Consider the following 12,346-nt stretch of genomic DNA (forward strand, 5'->3'; position numbering starts at 1 on the left):
AGATGGTGGTGACCCCTGCCTATGTCATCACGTTGCCCACAGTGTCCGTGGATCCTGATTGGCTGAAAAAGAGCGCAAAACAAACTTTTGAAACGTGACTTTGGCGCATAAGTCGCCGACCTCGAGGCCGACCTCATACTAGGGTCGGGTTTCGTTTCATGAAACCCGACTTTGCCAAAAGTCGGCGACTTTTGAAATTTTTCGACCCGTTTCGCTCAACTCTACCCGTGATCCACATAGCACAGAATGGACCAGAACTGACAAGTTCAAGTGATCCAACAGCCAAAGCCTCCCATAGTAGCTAGGATTACAGGTGCACGCCACAGCACCCAGCTGATCTATACAGTGGCATATGCCCGCAACAGCCACGGGTAGAATTGCGATCCACCAGCGGCTGTTAACTAGTTAAATGCCACTGTCAATCTGACAGTGGCATTTAACTCGTGCTTACCGGAAATACGTTGCTAATCCCGAACATCGGTGACCCTGTCACATGATTGCGGGTCATAGATGGGTCGGCATGACAACCATAAGTCTCCAGCAGACCTCTATGATTGTCATTGCCAGATTACTATGAGCCCCGCCCGGTGGTCTGCGCTCATAGCAAGTGAGCATTTCTGTAACACACAGGCGAACTGATCATCATTAGCAGACAAGATCAAAGTACTGCAGCTTCTAGTCTCCTATGGAGACTATTGAAACATGCAAAAAGTAAAAAAAGTTTTTAATATTAACCCCTTCCCGACCCATGATGCCTACGTAGGCGTCATGAAAACTAGTGCCCAAACGACCCATGACGCCCCCGTAGGCGTCATGGTATAAATAGCCCCCCTGCGAGTCGGGTGACCGGGATCAATGAAGGGTCACCCGACCCGCACACACAGGACCCTTTGTGCTTCACCACAGGGGGGGTGGCTTAGCCCCCACATGGCTACGATCGCTCTGATTGGCTGTTGAAAGTGAAACAGCCAATCAGAGCGATAGCAATATTTCATCAATGAAATTTGATGAACTATTACAATGCAGCCATGGCCGATCCTGAAATAGCATCGGACATGGCTGGAGACACTAAGTTAACCCCCATTAGGGTTAGGGGTGTGTTGGGGTTATGATTAGGGTTGGGATTAGGGTTAGGGGTGTGTTGGGGTTAGGGTTGGAGATAGAATTGAGGGGTTTCCACTGTTTAGGCACATCAGGGGGTCTCCAAACACGACATGGCGCGACCATTTATTCCAGCCAATTTTGCGTTGAAAAAGTCGAACAGTGCTGCCTCCATTCCAACCCCCGACGTGTGCCCAAACAGTGGTTTACCCCCACATATGGGGTATCAGTGTACTCAGGAAAAATTGCACAACAACTTTGGGGGTCTAATTTCTCCTGTTACCCTTGGAAAGATTAAAAATTGGGGGCTAAAAAAAATAATTTTTGTGGAGAAAAAATTATTTTTTATTTTCACGGCTCTGCGTTATAAACTTCTGTGAAGCACTTGGGGGTTCAACGTGCTCACCACACATCAACATTAGTTCCTTGGGTGGTCTAGTTTCCAAAATGGGGTCACTTGTGGGGGGTTTCCACTGTTTAGGTACATCAGGGGCTCTGCAAACGTAACATGACGCCCACAGACCATTCCATCAAGTCGACATTTCAAAACGTCACTACTTCCCTTCCGAGCCCAAACGTGTGCCCAAACAGTGGACCCCCCCACATATGGGGTACCAGCGTACTCAGGACAAACTGGACAACAACTTTTGGGGTCCAATTTATCTTATTACCCTTGTGAAAATAAAAAATAGTGGGCTAAAAATCATTTTTTGAGGGAAAAAAAATATTTTTTATTTTCACGGTTCTGCGCTATACACTTCTATGAAGCACTTGGGGTTTCAACGTGCTCACCACACATCTAGATTAGTTCCTTGGGTAGTCTAGTTTCCAAAATGGGGTCACTTGTGGGGGTTTCCACTCTTTAGGTACATCAGGGGCTCTGCAAATGTAACATGATTCCCGCAGACCATTCCATCAAGTTGACATTTCAAAACGTCACTACTTCCCTTCCGAGCCCCAACGTATGCCCAAACAGTGGTCCCCCCCACATATGGGGTACCAGCGTACTCAGGACAAACTGGACAACAACTTTTGGGGTCCAATTTATCTTATTACCCTTGTAAAAATAAGAAATAGTGGGCTAAGAATCATTTTTTGAGGGAAAAAAATATATTTATAATTTTCACGGTTCTGTGTTATAAACTTCTGTGAAGCACTTGGGGGTTCAGAGTGCTCACCACACATCTAGATAAGCTCCTTAGGGGGTCTAGTTTCCAAAATGGGGTCATTTGTGGGTGGTTTCCACTGTTTAGGTACATCACGGGCTCTGCAAATGTAACATGACGCCCATAGACCAGTCCATCAAGTCGACATTTCAAAACATCACTACTTCCTTTCCGAGCCCCAACGTGTGCCCAAACAGTGGTCCCCCCCACTTACGGGGTACCGGCGTACTCAGGACAAACTGGACAATAACTTTTGGGGTCCAATTTATCTTATTACCCTTGTAAAAATAAAAAATAGTGGGCTAAAAATCATTTTTTGAGGGAAAAAAAAATATTTTTTATTTTCATTTTTTATTTTGCTTCTGTGAAGCACTTGGGGGTTCAGAGTGCTTACCACACATCTAGATAAGCTCATTAGGGGGTCTAGTTTCCAAAATGGGGTCATTTGTGGGGGAGCTCCAAAGTTTAGGCACACAGGGGCTCTCCAAACACGACATGGTGTCCGCTAACGATTGGAGCTAATTTCCCATTCAAAAAGTCAAATGGCGCTCCTTCCCTTCCGGGCCCTGCCGTGCGCCCAAACAGTGATTTATGACCACATATGAGGTATCGGTGTACTCAGGAGAAATTGCCCAAAAAATTTTAGGATCCATTCTATCCTGTTGCCCATGTGAAAATGAAAAAACTGAGGTTAAAAGAAAATTTTTGTGAAAAAAAGTACTTTTTTTTACGGATCAATTTGTGAAGTACCTGGGGGTTCAAATTGCTCATTATGCATCTAGATAAGTTCCTTGGGGGGTCTAATTTCCAAAATGGGGTAATTTGTGGGGGAGCTGCAATGTTTAGGCGCACAGGGGCTCTCCAAACGCGACATGGCAACCGCTAAATATTCCAGCATATTTTCCATTCAAAAAGTCAAGTGGCGCTCCTTCCCTTCTGAGCCTTGCCATGCGCCCAAACAGTTGTTTATGACCACATATGAGGTATCGATGTACTCAGGAGAAATTGCCCAACAAATTTTATGATCCATTTTATCCTGTTACCCACGTGAAAGTGAAAAAATTGATGATAAAAGAAAATTTTTGTTGGAAAAATTAAAATGTCCATTTTTTCCTTCCACGTTGCTTTAGTTCCTGTGAAGCACTTGAAGGGTTAATAATCTTCTTGAATGTAGTTTTGAGTAGCTTGAGTGGTGCAGTTTTTAGAATGGTGTCACTTTTGGGTATTTTCTGCCATATAGACCCCTCAAAGTGACCTCAAATGTGAGGTGGTCCCTAAAATAAATGGTTTTGCAAATTTTGTTGTAAAAATGAGAATTCGCTGATCAACTTTTAACCCTTATAACTTCCTAACAAAAAAAAAAAATTGTTTCTAAAATTGTGCTGATGTAAAGTAGACATGTTGGAAATGTTATTTAGTAACTATTTTGTGTCACATAGCTCTCTGGTTTAACAGAATAAAAATTCAAAATTTGAAAATTGTGAAATTTTCAAAATTTTCGCCAAATTTCCATTTTTTCACAAATAAATACAAAAATTATCGACCTAAAGTTACCACTAACATGAAGCCCAATATGTCATGAAAAAACAGTCTCAGAATCGCTAGGATGCGTTGAAGCGTTCCTGAGTTATTACCTCATAAAGGGACACTGGTCAGAATTGCAAAAAATGGCCAGGTCATTAAGGTCAAAATAGCCTGGGTCATGAAGGGGTTAAAAAAATATAAAAGTTTAAATCACCCCCCTTTCACCCCATTCAAAATAAAGCAATAAAAAAATCAAACATACACATATTTGGGATCGCTGTGTTCAGAATCGCACAATCAAAATAAATTAAAAATGTCAGAATTAAGTTTTTTTGGTCGCCACTACATTGCAATAAAATGCAATACGGGCGATCAAAAGATCGTATCTACACCAAAATGGTATCAATAAAATGGTATCAATGGCTCCATTTTTTTTAACCAAATTTTGGATTTTTTTCACCACTTAAATAAAAAAGAACCTAAGAACCTAGACATGTTTGGTGTCTATAAACTCGTAATGACCTGGAGAATCATAATGGTAGGTCAGTTTTAGCATTTAATGAACATTGTAAAAAAAAAAAATTGTTGAATGGCAATTTTCTTTGCAATTTCTCCGCACTTGGAATTTGTTTCCCATTTTCCAGTACACGATATGTTAAAACCAATGGTGTCGTTCAAAAGTACAACTTGTCCTGCAGAAAACAAGCCCTCACATGGCCATTTTGACGGGAAAAAAGTTATGGTTCTGGGAAAAAGGAGAGCAAAAAATGAAAACGAAAAAACTGAAATACCTCTGGTTGTTAATGCAGTATCGCTGTAATTGTACTGACCGGAAGAATAAAGCTGCCTTATCAATTGCACCAAACAATGAACGGCATAAAAAAATCTTGAAAAAAAATTATCTCTGAGCTGTTGGTTTTGTTCATTCTGCCTCTCAAAAATCGGAATAGGAAATGATAAAAAAAGCTATGTAACAGAAAATGGTACCAACAAAAACCTCAACTCATCCCACAAAAAAACAATCCCTCACATGAACCTGTCGGCACAAATATAGAAAAATTATAGCTCTCAAAATGTGGCAATGCAAAAATTTTTTTTTTGCAATAAAAGCGTCTTTTAGTGTGTGACAGCAGTCAAACATGAAAAAAACTATATGAATCTGGTATCGCAGTAATCGCACCCATCCGAAGAATAAAGTCGCCTAATCACTTATACCGCACGAGGAATGGCGTAAAAATAAATAAAACCAATTCACCTGCTGTTTTTTTTTTTCATTCTGCTTCACAAAGAGGATATTGGGATATATTGGGTCCCTTTTCTTAAAAAATATACTTTCCTAACAGTGCACAGCTTCTTTTTCTCTGATTTCTGTGTGGAAAGTTTCCAGGACATGTCATTTTGAAAACTTCATCCACATGTGCTAAAAATTGTTGCTGTTTTATGGCAGAGAATTAGCACTGCATATCAACCAAGTCTATACCTTGTCCATAAGAGCCATGTATCCAAAGCCAATAGGATCAGCTTTCCTGACGCCACAGGACAGGAGCTAAATCTTTATAATAGATTGAGTTGACCTGTTTACCCACCTGTAATAAATGTACCTTTGGTTTTTGTCTGGATAGTCCCTTGAGCGCTTCTCGACACTGCTTCAGTTTTCTCTGACAAGACTGATATTCATCAGTGATTAGTTCGAGTTCTGCCTTCAGGCCTGCACACTGGGAAACAGAACAGAAACATGAATAACAGTATATTCACAAAAGGCAGATCTCTTGAAGACTTTTCTGAGATTAAAATCTGTTTATGCATCAAAATGGGTCTGTTTTTGCATCATGCATATGGATTTTTTGCAAGCCCGACTAGGAGTTTTATGAATCGAACCACCAGTATTAAAATGGTTCTTATTTCTATAAAGGCTAAAAGTGGGCAACTTCTGAATGGCACAAATGTAACCAGACGTGCAACAAATAACACTGTGAACTGTGCAAAGATGACAACAGGTGGTGCTTGGAATGAAAAAAAGATAGTCCAGTTAATAAATAAGGAAGAAAGAAAAACCGGCACTCACCATAAGTATCTTGTATCTTTCTGTAGTATAAAAAATATGGCAGCGAAGATACAGCGGGAGCATGTAGGAGATGGCCGTTTCGTACTGCTCTGCGCTTCGTCTCTACTGTGCCTTTTATATAGTTCTAGTGATGCAGTTATTTTTTGTCATTAGATTCGCTTAGATCAAGGGTCTCAAACATGCAGGCCATATGTGGCCCCTGAGCCTGTCTCATGTGGCCCACAGGGTCCATGTCTCCCACAATGATAACGACCCTATCCTGGGGGCCACTGATGTCTGCAATACTTTTCAGTTGAATGTGCATCCACATGACAGGTAAATTTGAAAGATTACTTTAAAGTACAGTTACAATTTATAAAGGGTTCTTGTGTGAGCCGATACATGATTAGTATGTACAGTCATATGTTAAAGTTTGGGCACCCCTATTAATGTTAACCTTTTTTCTTTACAACAATTTTGGTTTTTACAACAGCTATTTCAGTTTCATATATCTAATAACTGATGGACTCAGTTATATTTCTGGATTCAAATGAGGTTTATTGTACTAACAGAAAATGTGCAATCTGCATTTAAACAAAATTTGACTGGTGCAAAAGTATGGACACCTCAACATAAAACTGACATTAATATTTCATAGATCCTCCTTTTGCAAAAATAACAGTCTCTAGTCACTTCCTGTAGCTATTAATGAGTTCCTGGATCCTGGATGAAGGTATTTGTGACCATTCCTGTTTACAAAACAATTCCAGTTCAGTTAAAGTTTGATGGTCGCCGAGCATGGACAGCCCGCTTCAAATCATCCCACAGATGTTCAATGATATTCAGGTCTGGGGACTGGGATGGCCATTCCAGAACATTGTAATTGTTCCTCTGCATGAATGCCTGAGTAGATTTGGAGCGGTGTTTTGGATCATTGTCTTGCTGAAATATCCATCCCCTGCGTAACTTTAACTTCGTCACTGATTCTTGCACATTATTGTCAAGAATCTGCTATACTGAGTTGAATCCATGCGATCCTCAACTTTAACAAGATTCCCGGTGCCGGCATTGGCCACACAGCCCCAAAGCATGATGGAACCTCCACCAAATTTTACTGTGGGTAGCAAGTGTTTTTCTTGGAATGCTGTGTTTTTTAGCCTCCATGCCTGACGCCTTTTTGTATGACCAAACAACTCAATCTTTGTTTCATCAGTCCACAGGACCTTCTTCCAAAATGTAACTGGCTTGTCCAAATGTGCTTTTGCATACCTCAGGCGACTGTTTGTGGCGTGCTTGCAGAAACGGCTTCTTTCGCATCACTCTCCCATACAGCTTCTCCTTGTGCAAAGTGCGCTGTATTGTTGACCGATGCACAGTGACACCATCTGCAGCAAGATGATGCTGCAGGTCTTCGGAGGTGGTCTGTGGATTGTCCTTGACTGTTCTCACCATTCTTCTCCGCCTTTCTGATATTTTTCTTGGCCTGCCACTTCTGGGCTTCACAAGAACTGTACCTGTGTTCTTCCATTTCCTTACTATGTTCCTCACAGTGGAAACTGACAGGTTAAATCTCTGAGACAACTTTTTGTATCCTTCCCCCTGAAAAGCTATGTTGAATAATCTTGGTTTTCAGATCATTTGAGAGTTGTTTTGAGGAGCCCATGATGCCACTCTTCATAGGAGAATCAAATAGGAGAACTACTTGCAAGTGGCCACTTTAAATACCTTTTCTCATGATTTGATACACCTGGCTATGAAGTTCAAAGCTCAATGAGGTTACAAAACCAATTTAGTGCTTCAGAAAGTCAGTAAAGAGTAGTTAGGAGTGTTCAAATCAAGAAAATGATAAGGGTGCCCATACTTTTGCACCGGTCAAATTTTGTTTAAATGCAGATTGCACATTTTCTGTTAGTACAATAAACCTCATTTGAATCCAGAAATATAACTGAGTCCATCAGTTATTAGATATATGAAACTGAAATACCTGTTGCAAAAACCAAAATTGTTATAAAGAAAAAAGGTTAACATTAATAGGGGTGCCCAAACTTTTACATATGACTGTATTACGAGAAGCATAGAGTCTAGATCACGTGAAGTAATTATCCCCTCTATTTCTCCTTGGTCAGGCCTCCTCTGGAATACTGTGTCCAGTTCTGGGCACATTTTAAAAAAGACATTGAAAAACTGGAGTAAGTACAGAGAAGAGCGACCAGGATGGTGAGTGGACTGCAAATTATGTCCTACGAGGAACGGTTAAAGGATCTGAGAATGCTTAGCTTGCAAAAGAGAAGGCTATGAGGAGACTTAATAGCTGTCTACAAATATTTGAAGGGCTGTCACAGTGTAGAGAGATCATCCTTATTCTCATTTGCACATTGAAATAGCAGAAGCAATGGAAAGAAACTGAAACGGAGAAGATACAGATTAGATATTAGACAAAACTTTTTGACAGGGTGATCAATGAGTGGAACAGGCTCCCACAATAGGTGGTGAGTTCTACTTCAATGGAAGTCTTCCAACAGAGGCATCTGTCTGGGATGGTTTAGTGAAACCTGCATTGAGCAGGGGGTGGGACACGATGACCCTGGAGGTCCCTTCCAACTACACCATTCTATGATTCTTAATTTACAATCTACTCTAAACTGAAGGGAGTAGACAAGCTGCTGTTATCTCTTCCATACCCAAGGCAGCACACAGAGAGGGATTTCTGACTCTCTTTCTGTTTTAGTACATATAGCCAAGCTGCAGCACGGAGGATTTTACACAGCAGTTCTGAGAAGTCTGGATGTGATCAAACTCTGGTGCAATGTAAAAGATATATTAGAAAGCTCAGCACCATATTTCTGTGTCATCCTCTGCCTGTTTACTCAGTTTGCTCCTCTCCTCCTCCTTTTCATCTCTACATAGTGTTTGGGTGCGGAACCCTCCCCCATGGGCCATTTGCAGACTGTGATGTCACTTATTCCGGCTTTCAGGCAGATTCCGTTGGCCCCTCAACCCTGTTTTTCCAGTTGACTTTTATTGTTATGCACAGTGGTTCACTAATGAATGCCAAGGCACATGCAATGCTGGATTACATGCAACATTGGCCAGTGCCAGGGAATTCTTTGTAGGCAGACTTAGCGTGTTCTGAACACTGGCTTTTGAGATGCATATACAGCAGTCTCAGTGTTTCCTATGTGATGTATATACGGAAGTCTCAGTATTTCCTTAGTGAACTATATACAGCATTGTCACTGTATTCTATGTGATGTATACACTAGTCTCACTATCTTCTATGTGATATATATAAAGCAGCCTCAGTGTATTTATGTTATGGGTAAAGCAGTCTTGATGTCTCCTATGTGATGTAAACAGTAGAGTCTCCAATGTCTAAGTGATATATAATACAGCATTATCAGTGTTTCTTAAATCATGTACTGTATAGTTGAAACCAGAAGTTTACATACACTACGTATATAAAAAGACATATATGCATGTTTTTCTCAATATCTGACATGAAATCAAAATAAACCTTTCCCATTTTAGGTCAATTAGGATTACTATAATTATTAATATTTGCCAAATGCCAGAATAAGACAGACAGAGAATGTTTAAAGGCATTTTTATTACATACTGCAAAGTCAAAAGTTTATAAAAGGGGCTGCTGATAAATCTTTGGCTTTACCCAGAAAGAAATAAGATATTTAGATGAAACTTTACATTTATTCCACATACTCTCCACTGATGTCAACACACTTTTTACATCGGTATTCCCAGTTTTGTAAGCCTAGCAAAAAGAAGGATTTTGGTTGTGCCTCAAATCAGGCATCCATAAGGCTAAGTACTGCAAACGCTCAGGATTGGTCTGCGGATTTTTTATCTGCAGAACCGCAGGTAAAACCGCAGGTAAAATTACCTGCGGTTTTCCCTGCGGATTGGCCTGCGGTTTTCCCTGCGGTTTATCATCTCTACAATGGAGAAGATGGTAAACCACAGCAGAATCCGCAGAAAAGAAGTGACATGTCAATTCTTTCTGCAGATTCAAAACCACAGCTTTTCCGCAGTTAAAAATCCGCAGCATTTGCACAGCAGAATGTAAATCCCATAGGATAACATGCTACTGTACACTGTCTGCAGAACTGCTGCAGTTCTGCTGCGGCCAAAACCGCAGCGGAACCGCAGCAAAAACCGCAGCGTGTGCACTTAGCCTAGCAGCCATGGAATCAGAAATGGTGTGAAAATTGGAGCCCATGAGGTGTTTTTTCAGGTTTGGAAACAGATGATAGTAGGAGGGAGCTAGATCCGGTGAATAAGCTGGGTGGCCAGCTGGAAGCCCAGCTCCGCCAGTTTTGCCTTGGTTGCTTGTGCAGTGTGAGCGGGGGCGTTGTCTTGCAGGAACAAGATTCCTTTGGACAGCTTGCTGCACCTTTTAGCCTTCAGAGCTGCCTTCATTTGGTCCAAAAGTTCAGTGTAATACTTTGCATTGATGGTGGAACCCTTTTGAAGGTAGTCCACTAGCAGCATGCCCTCCTTATCTCAGAACACAGACTCCATCACCTTAGTGGCTGATTTTTGCACCCTCAACTTCTTTGGACAAGGAGAACCACTGTGCCTACACTCTTTTGACTGCTTCTTGGTTTCAGGGTCGTACAAATAAATCCAGGTCTCATCCATAGTGACCAGTTGATCCAGGAAGTTCTTATCAGTCTGGAAGTGCTGACAAAAGGACCGGGAAGTTTTCACTCGCGTGCTTTTCTTATCTGTTGTCAAACATTTGGGGACCCACTTGGCAGATAGCTTCTTCATGTCCAAATGTTCATGGATAGTTACACATGTTCACTGGGAAGCCCCATGATGTCTGCTATTGCTTTAGCTGAAATTAGCCGATTCTCCAGTATGAGGTTGTGCACAGCATCGAGGATCTACGGAACAGCCCCTCTCGGTCGTCCAGGACGTTCCTCATCGTTGGTGCTGAAGTTGCCCGTTTTAAATTTGGCAACCTAGTTCTTAACTGAAGAATATGAAGGGCATTGATCCCCCAATGTCTGTGACATATCACCATGAATGTCCTTTGCGGATTTTCCTTGCAGAAACAAGAATTTTATCATTCCTCTGCTCTCATTTGTTGTGAATATCGCATTAGACTCCGCTAATTTGTTTTCCTGTGTGCGTAGAACACTGATGCCATAAGTTAAAAACATAAAATTTTAGATACCGTATATACTCAAATATAAGTCGAGTTTTTCAGCCCCCTTTTTGGGCTGAAAAAGACCCCCCTCGCCTTATATTCGGGTCACGGTTCAAACTTACCTGGTCCCCGTCGTCTGTGCGTTCCCCGGTATGTGTCTGCGGTCCCCTGCAGCCTGTCAGTGTCCCGGCGGCGGCGGGTGATGATAGGTCCGTGGCGGCGGCGGTGCTACAAGTCATTGCGCGCCGCTCTCTCCCAGTGCGCCGCTCTCTCCCGCCTTCCGTCTTCTGGCAGTGACGTACAGGGGGCGCGATGATGTGGATAGCACGCGCCCTCTGCCTGAGTCACTAAAGAGCTGGCAACGCTCAGGAGCAGCTGTCAGCAACGGAAGTGAGTATATAGTGTGTTTTTTTTTTTATTCCAGCAGGGGCAGCAGCAACATGATAGGATTACCGGTAATCCTATCACTTGGCCAATAAATCATGCATTGGGGCCACTATTACGGTACTCACTGTGCAGCATTTATGGGGGCATATGTTGTGCAGCATTACGGTACCGGTATTTGGGCCACCATTATTCACTGTGCAGCATTTATGGAGGCATATGTTGTGCAGCATTATGGTATTTGGGCCACCATTATTCACTGTGCATCATTTATGGGGGCATATGTTGTGCAGCATTACGGTATTTGGACGGAGCGTTTTTTTTTATCCTGTTAGAAATGGATCCCAGTACTTCAAATCCCGGACCAAAGCAAAAACGCAGGTCATACGAAGCTGGTTTCAAACTTAAGGTTGTGTCAAGAGCAGAAGAAAGCAATAACAGTATTGCAAGTAGGGAATTTTGTGTTAACGAAAAACAAGTGAGGGATTGGCGGAAAATGAAAGCGGACTTGGAAAAGACTCCAAAGGCAAAAAAAGCTCAACGTGGTTTGAAGGTGTCGTATGAGGCTCTAGAGACTGAATTGCATAAATGGGTTATGGAGTGTCGTCAAAATGGCTACTGCGCAACATGCATGGGAATTCGCTTACGTGCCCTTCAAATGGCTAAAGAAGATCAATTGAAAGCACCAGGAATTGAAAAATTTGTTGCATCAGCAGGATGGTGTACCCGTTTCATGAATAGATTTGGCCTATATTTGCGGCAAAGAACAAAGATTTCACAGAAGTTGCCAAAAGACCTTGATGAAAAAGTGATGTCATTCCATTCATTCATCATAAAACAAAGAAGGATCCATAACTATGACCTGGGAGATATTGGAAATATGGATGAAACACCTATGACTTTTGATCTTCCCAGCAACAGAACTGTGGCAAATATGGGAGAAAAAACTATTCTACT

General features: G+C 41.8%; 1 protein-coding gene across 5 annotated transcripts in view; it reads right to left on the reverse strand.

Annotated features, from left to right (window-relative positions):
• TRAF3IP3 (TRAF3 interacting protein 3) overlaps positions 1 to 12,346 on the reverse strand; it is a 159,773-nt gene that overhangs the window by 10,179 nt on the left and 137,248 nt on the right. For 4 of the 5 annotated variants that reach the window (XM_073587133.1, XM_073587134.1, XM_073587130.1 and 1 more), the window contains one exon: positions 5,378 to 5,506. In XM_073587133.1, coding sequence (XP_073443234.1) covers positions 5,378 to 5,506 — 129 coding nt within the window. The remainder of the gene's footprint in view (positions 1 to 5,377; positions 5,507 to 12,346) is intronic. The other variant, XM_073587135.1, reaches the window with a different exon arrangement.

This window comes from Dendrobates tinctorius, unplaced genomic scaffold (genome assembly GCF_039654945.1).
Source record: "Dendrobates tinctorius isolate UK_male_01 unplaced genomic scaffold, ASM3965494v1 ptg000098l, whole genome shotgun sequence".
Taxonomy (NCBI): Eukaryota; Metazoa; Chordata; class Amphibia; order Anura; family Dendrobatidae; genus Dendrobates; species Dendrobates tinctorius.